Source organism: Moschus berezovskii, chromosome 5, assembly GCF_049115385.1.
Source record: "Moschus berezovskii isolate FMDL1 chromosome 5, NW_MosBer_1.0, whole genome shotgun sequence".
NCBI classification, from domain to species: domain Eukaryota; kingdom Metazoa; phylum Chordata; class Mammalia; order Artiodactyla; family Moschidae; genus Moschus; species Moschus berezovskii.
This window is the reverse complement of record NC_142464.1, coordinates 81,419,593-81,440,288: the sequence shown is the minus strand read 5'-3', so window position 1 is coordinate 81,440,288 and position 20,696 is coordinate 81,419,593. Positions and strand designations below refer to the sequence as shown.

Sequence of the window (20,696 nt, the reverse complement as noted above, 5' to 3'; positions counted from 1 at the left end):
TAAAGCTGTAAGATTGGCACGAATGTCTATCCAGGCATTGAAATTTCCAAAAAAGCCAGCAGTTTTCATTTAACCTCTTGCAAAGGTTTATGCATTGTCTTCTTGCAACCACAAAAGAAAACACAACCACAGGACTCTTTCAATGTTTCATAAGATATGAATAACCACAGCAACGATACAACTTGTGCTGAGTAAAGTTTAAGAAGATTTAAAATATTTTTAGTTCCTTTCATCTGACATTGTTTAGACTACCTTCAGAGATATTTTTCAACAGTTTCCTTACTGGAAAGAGTTGAGAAGTTTTATAAGGCCAGGGTTACCAGGGTGATGTGATTTATAAATTTCCTTTGAAAGAGAGGGAAAGAAGAAATGGAGGAGCAGCAGCAAACACATGTTAACCACAGACAACTGAAACAACAGAGACTGTGTTTTGTGGAGAAATAAAAAGTAGCTGTCTCCATTGTGGCTAGATCTTCTATCCTCATTTCTAGAAAACAAGTTTGTTTGGCTTACCTTAGAGAAGTAAGGTACTTTCTAATGGTCCTCCCATAGCAACCAACCAAGTCCAATGCCCTCAGTCAAATAACTCAAGGAGTACTTTAAAGCCAAGTGGACCTGTCCATAAAACCTCATACGAAGTCCTAAAACAGGGAGCCACAAAAAATATAAGAGAAAATGCACCTGATTCATAATGTGTTACCTTTGAATCATATAATAATGGTTAAGAAACAAAAAGAGGGAAAGAAGTACATGAGGAACAGTCTTTGAATCTGAGTTCAGTTTAGAAATCTGTGCATTTGATGAACACTTCTGAAAGACCAGGGATTCTGCAAAGAAGCAGCAAAAATTTTCCTGGAAGAGCCACCGTAACTGTGTCACTGGAAAGAGTTGGACTCTTTCTAGGGCAAGGAATAAAATCAGAGGCAGGAGTTTCCTTTCGCCTGTGTTTTCTTTCTTTCCTTTTTTTTTTTCAGGCAAAATGAGCAGTGGTGGGTGGTTCCAGTGGGCAGGTTTGGCTGGAGTTGGTATCCTATGAGGTCAGTCAATGTCCATTCAAAATAGCAACAAGCCCCTGCCTGATTTTTTCTGCCAAACTAAAGACAGGATGGCCTGTTGAGAAGGGTCTAGAAGAGCACAGTACTGAAACAGAAGCCAAGGCTTTCCATTCTAGGATGCTGGGCACCAAGGTTCTTTCCAGCTTTGAAGTTCTGTGTCAAAGAAAGAGGGCGACAGGTACCAACAGGAGAAGAGGCATTTACGACCTGGCTTAGCCTCATCCTGCCTCAGCACTGTGACAGGCATCACTGGGGCATATTTTAAAGCTGGGGAGCACAGAACTGCCTAAAAACACTGAGATTTCACTATGACCTAACAACTGGTTTGACCCCAGGATCTCTCACAGTAGAATGATTTCTTGTCTCACTGGAAACTCTCTTCAAGTGACCAAGAGGAGAGGGAAAAACATTTAGGGAGCCCAGGATGCAGGTCGCAGTAGAAAAGTTTATCACAGCCTCAGGGACATTATGCAGGCAGGTCAGTGGAGTGCGGCCCATCCCCAGGCACAAACTACATCAAAATCCACTCAGGATTGCGCTGGCTGATTTTGCAATTGTTTGTTAAAACAACAAACCAAGGTGTTTCCCACACATGTGCTTGTCATTTACTGTCAGCGATGGCAAGTCCTGACCTGTCTGTCCCAAGTCCTCAGCCAAGAACTTGAACACTTCCTATATCTCAATACATCTTAAACTGGGGGAAGGGAGGGGTGCACATCTGCCATTTTTTAGCCCAATTTCAGAGGCTACTTAGGTATGAGACATGCAGCAGGAAATCATGTTGCCTCAAGTCTGCTAGAGCAATCCATATGTGCATGCTAAGTTGCTGCAGTCGTGTACGACTTTGTGACCGCATGGACTGCAACCTACCATGCTCCTCTGTCCTTGGGATTCTCCAGGCAAGAATACTAGAGTGGGTTGCCATGCCCTCCTCTAGAGGATCTTCCCTGATTCAGGGATTGAACCGGCATCTCTTATGTCTCCTGCACTGGCAGGTGCTTCCTCATCATTAACATCACCTGAGAAGCCCCTGCTAGAGCAATGTTTGGCTTTAAAGTAAGGAAATATAAAAGACCTTGAAGCAGGCCAAAGACCTGTTCTCCTGACTTTGCAGTTATTTTTAATACAATCACAGGGGATGTCTGATTAAAAAGATAGTTGCTGTAGATCCTCCTCAGCTAGGTTTGGGCTCTGTCTTGGAAATCCTCATCTAGAGAGGCTCATAGTGAAGTGGACTCTACTGCACCCTGCCAGAACCATGTCCAGGCCACGCTGGGCCATGACCAGCCGGTTGACAGGAGGCTTCCTATTCACAGCTTTAGTTCGAAAAACCTGGGGTAGAGGGATAGAGGAGGTTGCAGATTGCAAGGTGACTCACACAAGCCCTCAGGTGGAAATTTCTCCTGCTGCTCAGTCCCTGACCCTGGGAAGTGCAGGGGTGAAGCGCTGCGAACCTATCTCCACCTCTGTAAAAGGGAGAGATTAAAAGCGCCGCCCCCATTTCCCCAACTTTGAAAAGTAACTTCTGTCCTCTGGGTCATTTCTCTGAAGGAGGTGTGGGGTGTATCGCCCTCCCTGGAGAGGCTGCAAAGTGCTAAACCGCTTTAGAGGCAGCAGGGCTTGCAAGGGTGAGGCGTCCCGCCGTGGACCCGGGCTGCCAGCCCAGCGATCCGTCAGGACTGTCCCCAGGGCAGCTCCCTCTGCCTGGAGGAAGCGTTTAAAGGCGGTTTTTCAAAAATCACCGCCGCTCTTCCTCCACTCCTTCCTTAAAGCCTCAGGGCTGGGAGAGCGCGGCCGCCTCCTCCTCCCATTGCCCCAGAGCAGGGGCCCCGCGGAAACTTGTTGTAAAAATTGGGGTCAGGAGGGAGACCCAAGGACGCGCAGGTCTTCGGGAGGACCCCCTGGCGCGCCCCCGGAAGGGCCCCGCGCAGGCTCGCTGCACAGCCTGCAGCGCGGGACACCCGCGCGCAGTGCCGCCGCGGGCGGGGACAGCCCCGCGGGCTGAGGGCACCCCGGATCGCCGTTCCTCCCTGCGCTCTGCGCTCGGCCTCGCTCATCACCGCCGCTTCTCCCTCTCCCGCAGCCGTGCCGGGACCATGTCGACCCAGACCGCGAGCGGCCCCACTGAGGACCAGGTGGAGATCCTGGAGTACAACTTCAACAAGGTCAACAAGCACCCGGACCCCACCACGCTGTGCCTGATCGCGGCGGAGGCAGGCCTTTCAGAGGAGGAGACCCAGGTAAGCCCCGCGCGCCCACGCTCCCGCCCCTCGGGAAGCCTCGATCTCCAAGTGACGGCCTCCCTCACCCTCGGGTCCCGCCTGGCCTTCTTCCCCCGGATCTATCAGCCTTTCTGCCCGCACCCCGGGAGCCCAGACCTGCATTGCTTCCACCGCAGCATCCCTGCTTCTCGGCTCCACCCGCGCCCGGTCTGCCCTGCACCCCAGCCGGGTGGCTCCCGCAGGAGCTGCTTAGAAACCCCACGCCCACCCTCCCGTCTGCTTGATTTTCCTCTCTCCCCTGCAGCCTGAGAAAGCACTTTCTCCTCCCGCCGGGCTGGGAGCCGCGTCGCTGGGCCCACTTTTGTCTCGCTTTCCTGGGTTTAGTTTCTCATCTGGTCTCTGAGCGAAACCTTCCGGAGAGGCGCCGTGTGCGCCCACTGAGCCCAGCGTCCACCAATCTATTCCCAGCGGGAATGTCAGAGCTGGACGGGATCCTAGTGATAAGCTATAAATTCAGTCCTCGGGGTTGGTAAACGAGCAAACAGGTTCAGAGGGAGGGAATTGTCATGATGGCACAGGTCGTTATGTATGCTCTTTCCATCACATCTCGCTGCAGCTTCCACTCAGCTGCAGAGCTAAAATTGCAGGGAGTCAGGGAGCTTTGGTTCCAATTTTTTAAAATTCCACGGCTCTAAGGAGATCTAGGATCTTTTTCTAGAGTTTTCTGACAAGGAAGACATCTAACATTACAACTGAAGGGAGTGAAGAAAGATGTCACTGTAAATGCATTGATTCATTTATCTATTTTTAAAACTTCTGTATTATCCTGATCGTTTAGGACAGAGAATGTAACACTGCCCAGGGTTTTAACCACTACAGCTGGCTTGAAGGAGTACTGGCTCCTTCAACAGACTTTTTTTTTTTAACCCCTGCCTAAACTCTGACTTCTATTTTCCCTTTGGTCATGGAAAGACAATTAGTTATGCCTGATAATACCACTTGGAACTCCTCTAGCATCTCTCCCATGGGAACCCAAAGCACTTCACACCACTAGTCTCAGGTCTAAAGCAGAGACTTTCTTATTCTTCCCATTTTATAAACCAGGGCATCAGACATTTTGTTCTCTCCTCATCATGAATCATACTTAGATGAAGCTTAAGAGTTTGTAATGGGTGCTTCAGTGGATCCTAGAATCAAGACCCCAAAATACATCTTGGATCCCAAGTCCAAAATGATTTTTACTAACTAAGCCTTTGAACATGGTGGGCTACAGTCCATGGGGTTGCAAAGAGTCAGACATGATGAGCAACTAACACTTTTGAAGAATTTGCCTGTAGGAGATCCTCCCATTCCTAGGTCAAACAGAAAATCAAACGTATCTTTTTAGAGAAGGAAACAGCTGTCTGGCTAACCAGAACCAGAACTTAATAGAAGGTGATTTAGTGTAACCCAAGTCTAACAGCTCATGTTTCTGTGAACCACCCGCTCTTTCCCCAGGAGGCAGCCTGCTGAACTTTTGTCATTTAAAAATCCCACGCTATATTTAGAAAAGAGGAGTGATTACAGAGACAGTAACTCAACTTCTTAAAAAGAATGCTGTGGATTCACTGTGGGCTCTGTGAACGTGTTCGTCAGTCAGTCATGTCCAAACTCCTCTGTCTGTGGGATTTTCCAGGCAAGAATACTGGAGTGGGTCACCATTCCCTTCTCCAGGGGGTCTTCCTCACCCAGGGATTGAACTTGGGTCTCCCACATTGCAGGCAGATTCTTTATCATCTGAGTCAGATTCTCCCTTGGCAAGTTACTATCACGCCCTTAACCTTAAAGCAGAATGATTACGCTGACCTTCATAAAAGATGATACTTGCCACCTATTGTTCCCGGTATTCTCCAAGTATTAAATCCTTTATTTTCCACAACAATGCTGTGAAATAGGTGTTTTTGGCCCCATTGCACAGATAAGGGAATTGAGACACAGAAAAGTGAAATAATTTGCTTAAGACCACAACTGGGAGGTGGCAGAGCTGGGATCTGTACCCTGGCAGTCTGGCCCCCTGGCCTGGATGCGTAAACACCATGCTGTATTGTCTCCACAGAAAAGAAACGGAAACAACTGGGTGGGATGGGAGGAAAGGACTGAAAATTCAATTTATGTTCTCTTTCTTCCTAAAAAAAAATTCTATACCATAAATGACAGTCATCTCAGGCTGCAGCCAGTCTTTCCTCAGGATACACCTTATGCGAGAGAACTGAACTGAAATCAGGTTCGAGCAGGAAGAAATAGAGGGCACCCTTCTGTAATCAAGGTCAGCCGGTTCAGACCCCTCCACCCTCTCAGGCAGCCCTTCTCCCATCTCACCACTTCTCCCACCCTCGAATGGGCAAATGGTCGACCCATCTCTGAAGTGAGCCTTTGCGGGGATGAGTCAGCCTCATAGCAGGGCCCTTTGCTTCCTTTTCCTGCCACAAGGTCAACACCTTCTTCCTCCCTGACATTGCCACAGCTGGCTTTACCCCTCTGTCTTCCAGCACCAACCACAAGGAAGCATCTGAGACCCCAGAGCTCAGAGAGAGGTGAAATTTAGCAATTTCAGAGGAAGAGGCTTCCTAGCTGACCCTCTGTTCTCTCTTATCAGATCGGATCTCATCTTCCAACTTCCCATCCTCCCGCCCAAGCCCAGCCATCCCCTTAACCCCTTGCCAACCCTCCCACCCCATGTGCACTGGGGGGTGGGGATGGTTTCCCTGGAGGGACCCTTTAAATAACTGATGGAGGCCAGGGTGTGCTGGGCCTGCATATAAGCAGTGTCTGGTATCAATGCTTTCTCTGTTTCTTTTCTTTATTAATGTTGCCTTTTTCCATAAGGTCGTCAAAGCCAAGATAATATTTATTTCACATGCTTGCTCCCTTTATGCCTAATACCACCCACTTCCAGAATTGGATTCATATTCTTTTTCCTAGAACAGGAATACTAGGAAAAGAAAAATCGACATGCTATGCTACTGTGCGATATTAACAGTTAACTCAAGCTGATTCACGCTGCTGATACTTTGGCAAAAGTAAGAGGGACTAAAAGGTTAAACTGTTCCCTGACTGGGGGGACTCTGACCCCTTTATAACTGTCCCACTGTAGGACAATGTTCTCTACTTGGAGGGGACACCAACAGGAACCCAGCATGAGGTGAAGGATGCTCTAATGTAAATAACCTTTAAAGGTGCATTTGCTGGGATCTTGTTATTCAGTCATGTCTAACTCTTTGTGACCCCATGGACTGCAGCACACCAGGCTTCCCTGTCCTTCACTAGGTCCCAAAGTTTGAGCAAACTCCTGTCCGTCGAGTCCATGATGCTGTCCAACCATCTCATCCTCTGCTGTGCCCTTCTCCTTTTGCCTTCAATCTTTCCCAACATCAGGGTCTTTTCTAATGAGTCAGTTCTTTGCATCAGAATGCCAAAGTATTGGAGCTACAGCTTCAGTCCCAGAATGGATTTTTTCCTCATGACAGTCATTAGATTTCCCCTATATTTAAATTAGATAAACTTTACAGAATCCCAACCCCTGTGTCTTTTATTATTTTGAAGTCAGCGTGAGAAGGGGCTGGGAAAACTCTCATCAGCCCCTTGGGAGGTTAGGATGATCTGCCATTTTCTGTTATCACTGATTCAACGCCAGTGTAGTTGGCATTGGTTCTTAGACTGGTTTCCAGAATTTTTATCTCCTCTTAATATCCTGGGATTCTTCCCAGAACCCTGGTTTTAGTTGTTAGATGTTTCATCAGTGGAAAAAGACCTTTAAAGATCTCCTCCTAAAAAGAATGAAATGTTAGTTACTGGAGAAAAGGACAGGAACAGTGTTATTTTGCCTCAACCCTTCCACATCACAGGGTCTAATTATCATCTGTTCCCTTGGAGTAAATAAATCTCCAACAATGTGTGAGGCTAATGAGGGCATCCATTTATAAGCAAGCAAGGGATGAATGTCTTTCCCAGGGGATGACTGACCAAAACAAAGAAGAGAAGGAGAAAAGCCAGGTGGAAGATTAGTCTTGACGTGAGTGAGATGTGATAAGATTCCACACTGAAGGTAAAAAAAAGCAAGCAAGGTGTTTAATGGTTTTTGTTGGAGAGCAACTGGTTTGCTAAATTATTATACATGTGTGTGATTTAAAATATATATCTTCAGAAAATAGCTGAGCTTTTCTTGAGCCTCCCCCCACCCCCAGTGCTAGGGTTCAATTTATTAAGCATTCTGATGCCAACTCACCGATTCACAAATGTGGTCATTGCTGAAGTTATTTTCAGTAACTGTATATTAATATTCTGCTTCATTACTCATATAAGAATTGGCTCTTCTGAATGAGTCCAGCTCAGTCATTTTGTCCTAAATGAATCCTGATAGAAAAGGAGCCTTTCTCCCTCCAAGTTTTAATTAGTTAGTCTGTAAAACTCTGCCATTTATTCAGCTCTAGTAACTGGAAATTCTGTTGAATCAGACCTTGTAGCCTCAAAATCCCTGCAGAGGCACCTCATTAATGAAACTGGAACCATGCTCTCACACCAGATTCCAGAGTTAACTAAATACACACATGGATCACCGAAGCGAATATGCCCATCTTTAGCAGTAGAATATTGGCTGAAGTGTGAAGTGTTAGTCACTCAGTTGTATCTGACTCTTTTTGAACCTGTGGACTGTAGCCCACCAAGCTTCTCTGCCCATGGAGTTTTCCAGGCAAGAGTACTGGAGTGTATAGCCATTGCCTTCTCTAGGGGATCTTCCCTACCCAGGGATTGAACCTGGGTCTCCGGCATTGCAGGCAGATTCTTTACCATCTGTGCCACCAGGGAAGCCCAGAACATTGGTTAAAGCCACCAAAAACACAGGAGTTCTCTATTCTCCTTAAGGAGGGAGACCCCTAAGAGTGAAATACTGCATCCAGAAAGCAACCCCTAAGAGAAGGTTTCCCTAAGAGCAATCTGCTGCCACTGCTTTTCAATTATTTTCTCTGCTGCCACATCAACAGTACAAAGGTATATAAGATCACAGATCTCAGTGGCTGTGTAACGGACTTCAGTGTATAAACTCTGTTGAACAGTTAGGGTGAGGTATAGGCGTGGTCCCTTGCTGTTCAGCCAGCTGAGCCTTGGTACAGACCCTAGACCATCCTGTTTCCTTGCTTCCTTCTGGCTCTCAGGCCTTGAGACACAGAAGCTCTCCTTCCCCTGTGGTCCTCGCCCTTTCTTCTCATCTTGGGTGTATGCTGGAGTGCCCTTTGACACCCTAGGACTCTGGAGAGATGAGGTCTTCCTCAGCATGGCCCTGGAGCCCGCCCTGTTTGTTGGGAGGCTGTGCTAAGCCAGAGACGTCTAGGTGTCACCATACAATCTCCGCACCACCTCCATCAGCGCATCCCAGGTCTGGTGTCCATCCCACAGCTGTGTTCTTTCTCTCTGCTTCCTTTCTGTCCCCTCATCTACTGGCCCCCAGAATAGGTACATTTTAAGTTCATTTCATTTTTTAATATTTATTTCTTTGGCTGTATTGGGGCTTAGTTGCAATGCACAGACCCTCTAGTTGTGGTACATGGGCTCAGTTGCTCCCAGGCATGTGGGATCTTAGTTCCCTGACCAGAGAGCAAATCTGCATCCCATGCATTGCAAGGTGGATCCTTAACCACTGGAAGACCAGGGAAGTCCTAGGAATAAGTAAATGTTAGAAACCCTAACCAGGACAATAGAAACTCCCTAAGCTTCCCTCTTCACTTAAGGTTGGGCTGACTGGCGCTCTAACTTCTTCAAGTTCTTAGAGCCAGTTGATTAGAATAGAGCTTCCTGTTGGCAGGGCCCAGGACTACAGAGCCCCCAGTGGTCACCTACGCAAGCAGTGAGGTGGAGAAACAGTGTGCCATGTTGTGTGAAAGGTTGGGAAGCACAGGAGGATAAAGCCTAGAGGTTCCGTCCCTCCCGTAGAGCCTTCTACTCATCGTCTCCCATGTAGATCAATGCTTGCTGCTTCTATGCCTTCACTCTCCTCTCTTCAATGTTGTTTTCCTAACAATCCAGATCCCTTCTGGCCAACCTGGTTCATACCCCAGACTCTTCCCCAGCATGGATCTCCTCATTTCCCCTTTGCAGAATTCCCCACCCCTCAGTGGTATAATAATATGCAAGCATGTTCAGTCATGTCTGACTCTTTGTGACCCCATGGACTATAGCCCCTCCAGGCTCCTCTGTCTGGAATTTTCCAGGCAAGAATACTGGAGTGAGTTGCCATTTCCCTCTGCAATGGTATAATCTCAATGGTGTAATTATGTTGTAATTGATGCTTTTGAACTGTGGTGTTGGAGAAGACTTTTGACAGTCTCTTGGACTGCAAGGAGATCAAACCAGTCAATCCGAAACGAAATCAGTCCTGAATATTCATTGGAAGGACTGATGCTGAAGCTGAAACTCCAATACTTTGGCTACCTGACGTGAAAAACTGACTCATCAGAAAAGACCCTGACGCTGGGAAAGATTGAAGGTGGGAGGAGAAGGGGACAACAGAAGATGAGTTGGTAGGATAGCATCACTGACTCGATGGACATGAGTTTGAGTAAGCTCCAGAAGTTGGTGATGGACAGGGAAGCCTGGCGTGCTGCAGTACATGGGGTCAAAAAGAGAAGCAACTGAGCGACTGAACTGAACTGACTGATATGTTGTAAGGCAATTTTACAACATATGAAGGCTGTTTTAGCTTTCACATGGTACCAGGTCTAGAACTATCCCATCTGGGGCTTTTCTAAATCCATGGTTAATTTTGTGAGGTATGAATATTTGGGTCATACAAATCTAGAAGATTTTGAGTAAACTGGGAATGCTACTCTATCTTTTCTCACTGCTCAGTGGCCCTGGAGCAGGAAAGATTGGGCCAGACTACTCCATAGATTCCCCCAAAAGAAGTGCCCCAAGGTTGTCCACTGCTTAGTTTTTCATCCATTTTATTCAACAAATTCTAATGAAGCACTGTGGATGACCAAGGCCCTTGGGATCATCCCACATTGATGAGGTAAAACAATTATATAGATTTATCTGGGGCAACAAGGAGATGCTTTGATTTCTTTTATCATTCAACAAACATTGATTAATCTCTGTTAAACCCTTATGCTAGGGGCTAATAATGATAAGATGATGCAGACTCTGCTTTCATGGCTCTTATCTTTTGAAAGGAAATGTAGACTAAAAGCAAGTGAATGCACAAGTTAATGAATTCATTACAGATAGTCAAAGTTCTGTGAAGGTAACCAAGCATTAAAATAGAGACTAAGGAGATGGATAGAGAATCTACTTTAGATAAAATGGTCAGGGAAGGCTTCAGTGAGAAGGTTTTATTTAAGCATAGGAAATGGTATGTGCAAAGGTCCCAAGGCAGAAAGGTAAGTGTCACAGTGAGAAGAGCCAGTCCCATGGGCTCAGTTCTTTCTTTCCCTTTTTACCACTGGGTCACAGAAGCTACTTTGAGAAAGGGAATGGATATTTTTCAATATGTGACAAGTGATTTTGCACATTTTCCTCCTCCAGAAATGGTTCAAGCAGCGCTTGGCCCAGTGGCGGCGGTCTGAAGGCCTACCCTCTGAGTGCAGATCCGTCACAGATTGAAGGGATGGTGGCCATCAGCTCTCCCCTTCATGAAGACCACCTGCCGTTTCTCGTCTCAGCTTCGTCAAGCTGTTTTGGTTTTTCAGTGTAGCGTTGTTATGTCCCGCTGTTAGCTGTCCTGCTATTTAACACAATGTTGTATTTTTTTTAAATGTACATAACTAGAGAAGATAATAACAATTTTTCTATGTGCAAGCACATAGGAAGCTAAGTGCAGCTGCTTCTGTGTAAAGCAGAGGTGTGGCTGCAAATGGTGTGGCTGGCATTTCCTTTTGAGTCATGATGACAGATGGTGTTAAAAACCACCTAAGTTTCCTTTCGACCATCACCTCCCAGTAACAATTTACTGTCAACGTCCATTTCAGAATGGTCAAGGCTTCTGTTGAAAAGATAACATGACCAAGAGAAAGACACATTTCCTTCTAATTCCACTTCCCTAAGTCATTTTCCTTGTGTTTCATTTAATACATTGAGTGAGAATACAGAGGGACTTTGAGTCATGTGGATTTCACAAAGCAGTTCCTTGGATTATAGCTGAATTAACTTGGAAAGCACTCAGGCTGGAAGACAGAAATTCCAACTGGCAAAAATCAAATAACTAAGGGGAAAAAAATCCACAAAAGTCTTGAATTTCCCTTATTTAAATACATTTGTCAATTTATTTTGCTAAAGAAAATGAACTGCTTTTTGTCTCTGAAATGATGTTCTAAATAAAACCTTAACATTTTGTGAAAATGCACTGAGTCCTCTGCAGATTTTTAACTGAATAATAAGCATATCAAAGGAAAGCAAAATAGCTCAGCATAGGGGCAGCCTGACAAAAGAGCTGTCATTTTCTAATCCTTGCTATTCAAAGTGTGATCCAGGACTGGCATCATGAGCATTAGCTGCAAGCTTGTGAGAAAAGTGCAGAATCTCAACTCCAATCCAGACCTACTGAATCAGAATCTGCATTTTCAACAAGCTCTCCAGGTGATGTACATGCATATGAAAGCTTGAGCAGCACTGATCTAAAAACTCTACAGTCGATTTGCATCCATTTTCTATTATAGATAGCACATGAGACGGCTTAGCGGGGTCTGTCAGTTAACACTATGTTTGAGTGCATGGAACAGTAACTTAATTACAATGGGTTAACCAAATAGGCTTTCTATATGTTTGTTTAATTGACTGTTTTTACATAAGACATCAGCAGGTAAGGGTGACAAGAAACTGCAGTCATTTTATTTCCCTACTTTCCTCTCTTTAGCATGTGGCTCTTGTGTTCATGGAGACAAGACAGATGCATTTTAAATAAAAAAAGAAAAAGGGAAAATGCTAGGTAAGACTCTTCCCTTTAAAAATTTCTGGAGGCCCCTACCTAGGGACTTGCACCTACATCTTATCGGCCAGAATTGGGTCACATGGTCACTCCCAACTGCAAGGGAGTCTGGGAAGGTGAGCATATGTAATTGGGCATCATACTGCCTTAAGAAAAATTAGGGTTCTCTTGGTAAGGAAGAAGAAAGGGGAGGATGGATATTGGAAAGGCCACTAGCAGTATCTGCCAACCCAGCCCAGAATGAGGCTGCTGTGCACTTCTGAACTGTTAGCTACAATGCAGGCACAGTCTTTTCAGTTCTTTAAAAAGAGCCCAGAATAAGAAACATTAACAGTTATTTGGAATACAAATGTTTACAAGATCCTATTAAACATCCTTGGAAAGCTACCTCCTCCTTTACCTTAAAACATTTCTTCTCTAAACAATACACAGTGAACCAGCATCTGAGCAGAATAGCCTCGTCTGGCATACTCTGCGGCCCAGTCGGTGGTAGTCAGAGCATCTGTCAGTCCATAGCTCGATGCTGACATCATGTTCTGGAAAGATAGAAGGGAGATGCACAGGAATGTGTGCACTCCATAAACACCTGCATAGAGAGAGCATTCTTTACTGTTCAGAGCGCTTTCATAGTCACGGTCTAACAGGGAAAAAATGCACTGTTAATATGACAGTACACGAAGCAAACCCAGACAGAGCATGGAGATGTGCCCATGTCAGGCAATGAGAGAGATGCTAAACCAGGTCAAAGCCCCAGCTCAGAAGTCTATCCAACACACCAGAGAAATGATTCAAGAACAAGCCATCCAGAACGAGAAGAGTTAACCAGTTGAGCAGAAAGCACGCCTTTGGCTTGGAGTTGAGAAGCATGTTTATGATAGAGGATCACTTCCTGTGTTTATCTGGCCCAAGAGTCGAATCCTTGAATGGCAGGTGCTGGAAAGGAATGAAGATCAGGTATCCTTTAACAAATTAATTATTCAATTAATATACGTATCTAACTAGGGTCAGGGTCATTGTTCATTTCTTGCATTTGAAGTATTCCTTGAGGATGTCGTCGTCATAGTTCTTAACCACCACACAACTGCAACCAACCACTAGGCCAGGTGTTTCTCTCTGTCAGTGTTCCAGCGGTCGACCGACTGCCCTCGTTTCTTGTCATTAGCCTTAAGGTTGATTTAGTGTTCAGCAAGTGGAGCAAGCCCGGTCTGTGCTTCTGATGGACTGGTTGTAAATTGGAGGTTTCATGATCTTCTCCTCGGGGTGGATTGATTTTCCAGAGCAGCTCACAGAACTCAGGGAAAGTTTACTCCCTAGATTACCAGTTTATTATAAAGGCTGTAACTCAGCAACAGTCAGATGGAAGAGATGCAGAGGGCAAGGCATGGGGGAAGAATGTGGAGCTCCCACGCTGGCTCTGGGCGCCACTCTCCCAGCACCTTCTCCCCTTTACCAAGCCAGGAGCTCTCTGAACCTTGCACTTTAGGGGCTTTTTACAGAGACTTCATTATGTAGGTGTGATTGATTAAATCATTGGCCAATCATGATTCAACTCAATCCCCAGCCCCGATCCTGGAGGTCAGCAGTGGGAGGGTGGGAGGGGGCTGAAAGTTCTCTAACCACCTGCTTGGTTCCCCTGGTGACCAGTCCCCATCCTGTGGTTATCTAAGGGCTTTCCAAAAATCACCTCCATAACACAAACTCAGATGTGGTTGAAAGTGAAGTGAAACTCACTCAGTCGTGTCCAACTCTGTGACTCCGTGGACTGTAGCCTGCCAGACTACTCTGTCCATTGGCTTACCCAAGCAAGAATACTGGAATGGGTTGCCATTTCCTTCTCCAGGGGATCTTCCTGACCTAGAGATTGAACCCAGGTCTCCTGCATTGCAGGCAGATTCTTTACCATCTGAGTCACCAGGGAAGTCCTTGTTATTCATGACAAGAGGTTTCTTTTGCTTTTCTCACTCTGGAGCTACTTCAGGAACTGGAGCTATTTTAGGACAAAAGACCAAATACTATTAAAAAAAATAATAAGACATTCCCATTGCTCTTATCACTTAAGAAATTACAAGGGTTTTGGGAGCTGTGTGCCAGGAGCAAGATGAAGAGCAAACATATATATTACTTATTAATAATCATAAGATCACAATATCCTTAGAAAGATTCTCCCTAAGGGAGAATTTGCTCTTTTGTTTATGAAAACACCTTGATGAGTTTTGGGGGCCATAAAACATAAGCCTAGAAGGGAAGAAAATGAAGTGACTATGCACAAGAAAGTAGCAGAAACTTTGGACTGTGTCCCATGGATGCTCAGGTGGGTGGCTAGCTGGGGCCCTCAGGCACTGAGGGGAGAAACGGAGGAGCATGATCTGGGACAGAGCACAAGCTCCAGCAACATGCCCGCTGACCCAGAAGGCTGGTGAGGTTGGCTCAGGGACTTTTATATGCCATTTTATATTAACACTGTACAGTGGCTACCATTCTGCCACTGCTCTTTGTTATCTGTCACCTCGAGGATGGCGCTATTAACAAAATGGTCTTGCCTTGGCGATGCTTTGCTGGGTGGAGAGGGCAGGAGCTGCTTGGGCCATGTCTGTGGCCCAGAGTGGGCAGTAGAAGCACTTGTTTCTGTCTGCTGTCTTCCTGTGAAGGGGTAACAACACTGCTTTACATCTGGGAACACCTCCCACTTCATGTGGTAGAGCGGTGAATCATAGCATCCACATTTCCCCGCCCTACTCAGAGTTAGACACACGACCCAGGCCAGACAATCACAATGCCATGGCCCTTCGCACTTGGGGACTGAACCAAGACACGGGCTTTGGATCTAAGCTGGGCCAATTAAAGTCCCTCACCAGAGTTTTCCCAACTGGAATGGTAGGGGCAGTTCTCTACTGTCCTCATGCTTAGAAAGCTGTGAGGGTGGAGGCCTGGGGTTGCAGGCAGCCATAGACCCAGCTAGGGAGAGAATGTCTCGAGAGAAAATGAAGCCAGGCAGAGATGGAAGTTAGAAAGAGGAGACACAGAGGGTGAGAGAGCGCCAGGCTCGCTCTTCCATCCCTGCCTTCCTAGATCTGCGAACTAGCGAATCCCCTTCTTGGTGTGCATCTGTCATTTGCAGCAGAAAGAGTCCTAACTAATGGGAGAGTGGAAAAAGGAAGAGAGGCGTGCATAGAAGGAGGAATACTGGCCACTAGTCTAACTATGAATCCAGAAGAAGCAGGAATTCAGAGTAAAAGAAAGCCAGGAATACACAGGCCAGCAAACCCTAAAAACAACCAGACAGAACACCAGACAATTCTCAGTTGATGGGGACTTGAGAAAAAGGTTATTTTTGCATATTAAAGGAAAAGATGACCACTGACAGGTAGATAATTTATGGGCATTAAACGCATACTTTTTGTAATTAAGTGCAAATGTTTGATAGGTAGGATTTTGTTACCTTCTTGCGGACATTTGGCTACTCTCCCTCAACCCTGGCCATCTCCATGCAGCAATCTTGTTCCACATATTCCACTTTCCACTAAAGGGTCATTTGAAAACCTCAACAAACTGTTTCAAACGTATCCCTGCCCAAACTCAATGCCAGAGTAACTAGCAATAACAACGGTAAGAAGAAAAGTCACTTAAAAACGTCGTGTTCTCGGACTTCCCTGGTGGTATAGTGGATACGAATTTGCCTGATCCAGAAAGATCGCACATGCCTTGGAGCAACTAAGCCTATGCATCACAGCTCCTGGGCCCATGCGCTGCAATACTGAAGCCCGTCTGCCTGGAGCCCGTGCTCCACAACGAGAAGCCCCTATAAGGAGACGCGTGTGTGCCGCAACTAAAGAAAGCCTGCTTGTAGCTACAAGGATCCAGTGCAACCAAAAGATAAATAAATAAATAAAACTTCACCTTCTCTTCCCATGACAGAAGTACGAGGAGGTAGTGGAGTGCCCAGAAGTCAGGCAAGGGTACAGAACGTGAGCCATGCTTATATTGACAAGGCAGGAGAATAAGATTTCTTGGTCTTATGAAGCCCGGAGCTTTGATGGTGTGGTCTCTGTGAACAATTATAGACATGAAGAAGTGAAGGTTTCTAGAGAGAGTCTCCCTTCAGCTTCACCATCAGCTGTCATCTTACAAATATTTGGGCACAGCTCCACTGGGGATGTACTCCTATAAACATAAGTTTCCATGTGACTTCTTAGAAGAGTTTACCACCTAAACTTAGAAAAATATGAGAAACATTGGACTTGAATCTCAATTTATGTAACGCATCCAACTACCGAAATACTCATGACTCATTGACTCACAGTTCATGTGACTCATCCTTGGAGTTCCAGATGAGCAATGCAGAAGGATTTTCTTTCTCTTTCTTCTCGATGCAAGCTCCCTCTCCCCCTGCTTTAAAAAAACAAGACAAAAACACAAAACCTTGTACCTTGGAATTCGACACTGCCTGGGAGCAAAGAAGGCAAGTTTCTGGTGATAGTGAAATTAAGGATAAGAATCCTCAAGGCACAGCATAGGAACCATAATACAGAAGCACAGAATCTTTTCAAGATACAGAATGTGTGTTCAAGAACCAGGAGAGGAGTATGCGTGTATATTTATGATCCCTTTCTCCAGGGGGAGAGCTGAGGCAGAGGACGCTGGTTCTCCCCTGGGGCCTTCTGTCTCTCTTTTTTTAAGAGTGCTTGCTGTTGGGTTTTTGTTTAGCTGGTTGTGTGTACACTAGCATGTCTCTCTTTCTTCCTGTAATTTTATCTGAGGAGAATGGCTGTCCAACTGAAGACTAAATAGTGTCATTTCCCATGTAGTTAGACTTTTTAGCCAGCCTCCAACGAGCTCTGCTTCCTGGTATTCACATATTTGCATAGGCCCTTCCCATACTGAACCAGGGCTGGTCTGTGTGACCAGTAAAAAAAAAAAAGCAGAAATGGTGTGTCACTTCTGAGATTAGTTTCTAAAAGACACTGTAGCTTCTTTCTCTCTCTCTCTTTCTCTCTCTTTCTCCCTGCTTCTTGGATTAGTTGCTCTGGGGAAAGGCAGCTGCCATGTTGAACCCCTGAAAACAGCCAGTGAGGATAAAGTTCTGCCTAGAACCTTATGAGTAGGCTTGAAAGTGCATCCTCCAGCCCCTGTCTAGCCTTCAGATAACTGCAACCTCAGAACCACAACCATCCAACTAAGCTGCTCTTGAAATGTTTTGATAGAATAAAGGTCTGTTGTTTTAGTCTGCTAAGATTTTGGGATAATTTGTTATGCAGCAATAGATAACTAAAGCACTGGATGTCACCAGTGAAGTGATGTGTGCTACTTCCAGGTAATGCTCCTAAAAAGAGCAAGTATGCTCTCTTGTTACTTTTTCCCACTTCCCAGGATCAAGGATGTGAGTATCTTAGTAAGCGGAAAGCCCAGGTGGCCCAGTGGTAAAGAATCCACCTGCCAGAGCAGGAGATGCAAAAGACATGTGTTTCAATCCCTGGGTCGGGAAGGTCTTCTTGAGTAGGAAATAGCAACCCATTCCAGTATCCTTGCCTGGAGAATCCCATGGACAGAGGAGCCTGGGGGGCTACAGTCCATGGCGTCGCACAGAGTCAGACACGACTGAGCACCATCCACACAAGGCAGTGAGCTGTCTCAGATATGCAGATGACTGCAACCCTTTAGGCTCAGGAAGGCAACAGAACAGAAAGAGCCTGGGTCTCAGGATTAGTCGGGAAATGCAGGTTTAGCTGTGCTAACAACCTCTGATCTCAGTGGCCTGAGAGCAATGCTGTATTTCTCACATCCACAGATCTGATGCAGTTCTGAGAAACTCTTCAGGATGGCTGTCCTTCAGATCAATAGTTCTCCCACAAATTTCGGGGAAAGGGAAAACAAGCACGAGAGCCTCACATCGGCATCGAAATGCTTCAGTGTTGTTGTGTCCGACTCTTTGTGACCCTATGAACCGCAGCTCACCAGGCTTCCCTGTCCTTCACCATCTCCCAGAGTTTGCTCAAACTCATGTCCATTGAGTTGATGATGCCATCCAACCATCTCATTCTCTGTCACATTTCACTGGCCAAATCAAGCTGCATGATCACAACTAACCCCAGGCAGGCAGAGAAGCACATTCCTTCCTTATTCCCAGAGGAAGAAGACTGGAAACACTTTTTCATAGAACTAACAATCACCAAAGTATTCAACACCATCAAGTCATTACACCAACCCTGGATTTCTATGCAAGATAATAACTGGTAGAGATATAAACTTACATGTTGACTAAGTCACAGTGTTGGGGATCTCTTATTATAGAGCTTAGCTTTTATCCTAAGCAATAAAGGCAAAAAGATTAATGAATGGATCTATATTTTAGTCAAGGCCATGGCTTCCGGCAGGAGGTCCTTTCACAGCTATAAGTCTCTTCAGCTTCCAGTAACCCCTTCCTCTCTTTGACCCATTCTAATCCAAGAGGTAATAGCTGTTATCAGCCCCCATGTTTCACTTCCTTGTTGGTTCCCTTAATACCCCGTACATCCTTGAAGAGGCCTTTCATTCAGTTCAGTTTGGTAGCTCAGTCGTGTCTGACTCTTTGTGACCCCATGGATTGCATCACGCCAGGTTTCCCTGTCCATCACCAACTCCCAGAGCTTGCTCAAACTCATGTCCTTCTCTTAATTACTTCTGATATCTATTTCCTGTCAGTACCCAGACTTATAGCTGTTAGTCAAAATAAGCAATGACACAAGAAATGGGCAGATGTGAAAATCTCAGAAGGATGGTGATGATGTTTTAGATCAACAATGCAATAAAAGAGCAAACAGGGATTAGCACCCAGATCTCATAGTGCACAGGAAATCTATCCCCTCTATTGGCATCATCAAGATGGTGAGAAGCCAAGTGGCATCTTACATACTTGCAACTTTACACTAAAATTGTTCCAGCAAAAGCTATTTGACACACTTATTCCAAAATTAAAGCTTATCCCCAAATATCTCCATTATTCATTTCTAATATCACTGGCTTACCAACTTAATTCCTTAGCTGGAGTTCCACTGAGTTCAGCCAGGAAGCTTTGAATTAGAACATGGAATTTGCCAGGTTTCTGTCTGAACAAGATTCAGCGAGCCTCCAAAAATTTCACAGGTCACAAAGAGTACAGCTCACAGCCTCACTCATCTGGGGTAAAAGAAGGAAAGAGAAAAAATAGTGAATGAGAGAGAGTGTTGGGGTGGGGGGCTAGGGGAAGAGAAGGAGGAAGGTTAAGGAGAGAGGGAGGGAGGAAGGAAACTGCCTATCAAATTCATAATAAGAAAGGTGATTCTTCAAACGAGGAGCTGCCACTTCCACATTAAAAAACCAAAATACCCTCAATTTGGAGTGCTCCCCAAGGCCAAACAGCTAGGGGACCCAGAAGAGAATGTGGCTTTGCTGCCAGACATATCAGCTTCCTGTGGAGGGATCTGCAGTGGCTGAAGGAAGAGACAGATCAAGGAAAATGACTTTCATCCATAAATGAATATAAATTCCTCTAAGATCAAACAATACAGTGGAGAAGAAAATGAAAACTATGAGTCTTCATCCATTTATTACAATATTCACTTATTCTAATACAAAACAAACAACACCCACAAAATCATGTGTATTTTGTCGGGATGCTTTAGGCTACAAGTGAGTGAATATCCAACCGAAAGTGACTTATCAGGCTTTCTATTTTCTCATATAAGAAAGGTAGGCCTTCCTTTTTTCAGGGAATGGGGAAGATGGCAGACATTCAGACTGAGCATGCATGCCAAAAGCAAGCGACCATCTTTCAAAATAAGAAGAGGGTCCTACTTAGAGAAACTGGCAAGGAGAAGTTCCCACGATACCACAAAAACATCAGTCTGGGCTTCAAGACACCCAAGGAAGCCATCGAAGGCAACTACATTGACAAGAAATGCCCTTTTACTGGTAATGTCTCCATCCAAGGGCGGATTCTGTCTAGTGACCAAAATGAAGATGGAGAGGACCACTCTCTCATCCACCCAGATTACCTCCACTACATTCGAAAGTATAACCACTTTGAGAAGGGCCACAGGAACATGTCTGTGCATCTTTCCCCCTGTTTTAGGGACATCCAGATCGAGGACACTTTCACAGTGGGCAACTGCTGGCCCCCGAGCAAGACGGTGCCCTTCCACGTGTGCAAGGTCACCAAGGCTGCCGACACCAAGAAGCAGTTCCAGAAGTTATGACGCTGGACCCCCTGCCCACTGCTCCAAACAAAATAGTTATTTTCCCAGTCCAAAAAGAATCTTAAAAAGTAGGTGACTCTAGGTTTGGCTAATTCAACCACCCAACTAGGCCAGAGCGCTGTGTCCTCCTGAGTTTCTCTTCTCTTTCTCCTCATGGCTGCAAGATTACTGTTTCAGTTCCAAGCGTCACCTCTCGCATAACACCGTCCGGACACAGGAAGGGAAAGCCTTGGCTTTCTCTTCAGGTAGCTCT

The 20,696-nt window shown here is 45.6% G+C and overlaps 1 protein-coding gene, 1 long non-coding RNA gene and 1 pseudogene across 6 annotated transcripts in view; 2 read left to right on the top strand and 1 right to left on the bottom strand.

Moving 5' to 3' along the window:
• LOC148777863 (uncharacterized) overlaps positions 1 to 3,485 on the bottom strand; it is a 44,892-nt gene extending 41,407 nt beyond the window's left edge. The window contains exon 1 of the long non-coding RNA XR_016037453.1: positions 3,434 to 3,485. This is a non-coding gene — a long non-coding RNA (uncharacterized LOC148777863). The remainder of the gene's footprint in view (positions 1 to 3,433) is intronic.
• Positions 1 to 11,647, top strand: part of HOPX (HOP homeobox) — a 32,141-nt gene extending 20,494 nt beyond the window's left edge. Inside the window, exons 1-3 of one of the 5 annotated variants that reach the window (XM_088836359.1) lie at positions 2,528 to 2,683; positions 3,139 to 3,295; positions 10,835 to 11,647. In XM_088836359.1, the coding sequence (XP_088692485.1) occupies positions 3,152 to 3,295; positions 10,835 to 10,912 (222 nt within the window). In that variant the 5' untranslated portion in view covers positions 2,528 to 2,683; positions 3,139 to 3,151 and the 3' untranslated portion in view covers positions 10,913 to 11,647. Of the gene's footprint in view, positions 1 to 2,527; positions 2,684 to 2,958; positions 3,296 to 10,834 lie in introns of those variants that run through there. The other 4 variants (XM_088836361.1, XM_088836358.1, XM_088836360.1 and 1 more) reach the window with 4 other exon arrangements.
• An 8,322-nt stretch (positions 11,648 to 19,969) lies between these two features.
• Positions 19,970 to 20,443, top strand: LOC129561668 (small ribosomal subunit protein uS17 pseudogene; annotated as a pseudogene).
• Positions 20,444 to 20,696: the final 253 nt, after the last annotated feature.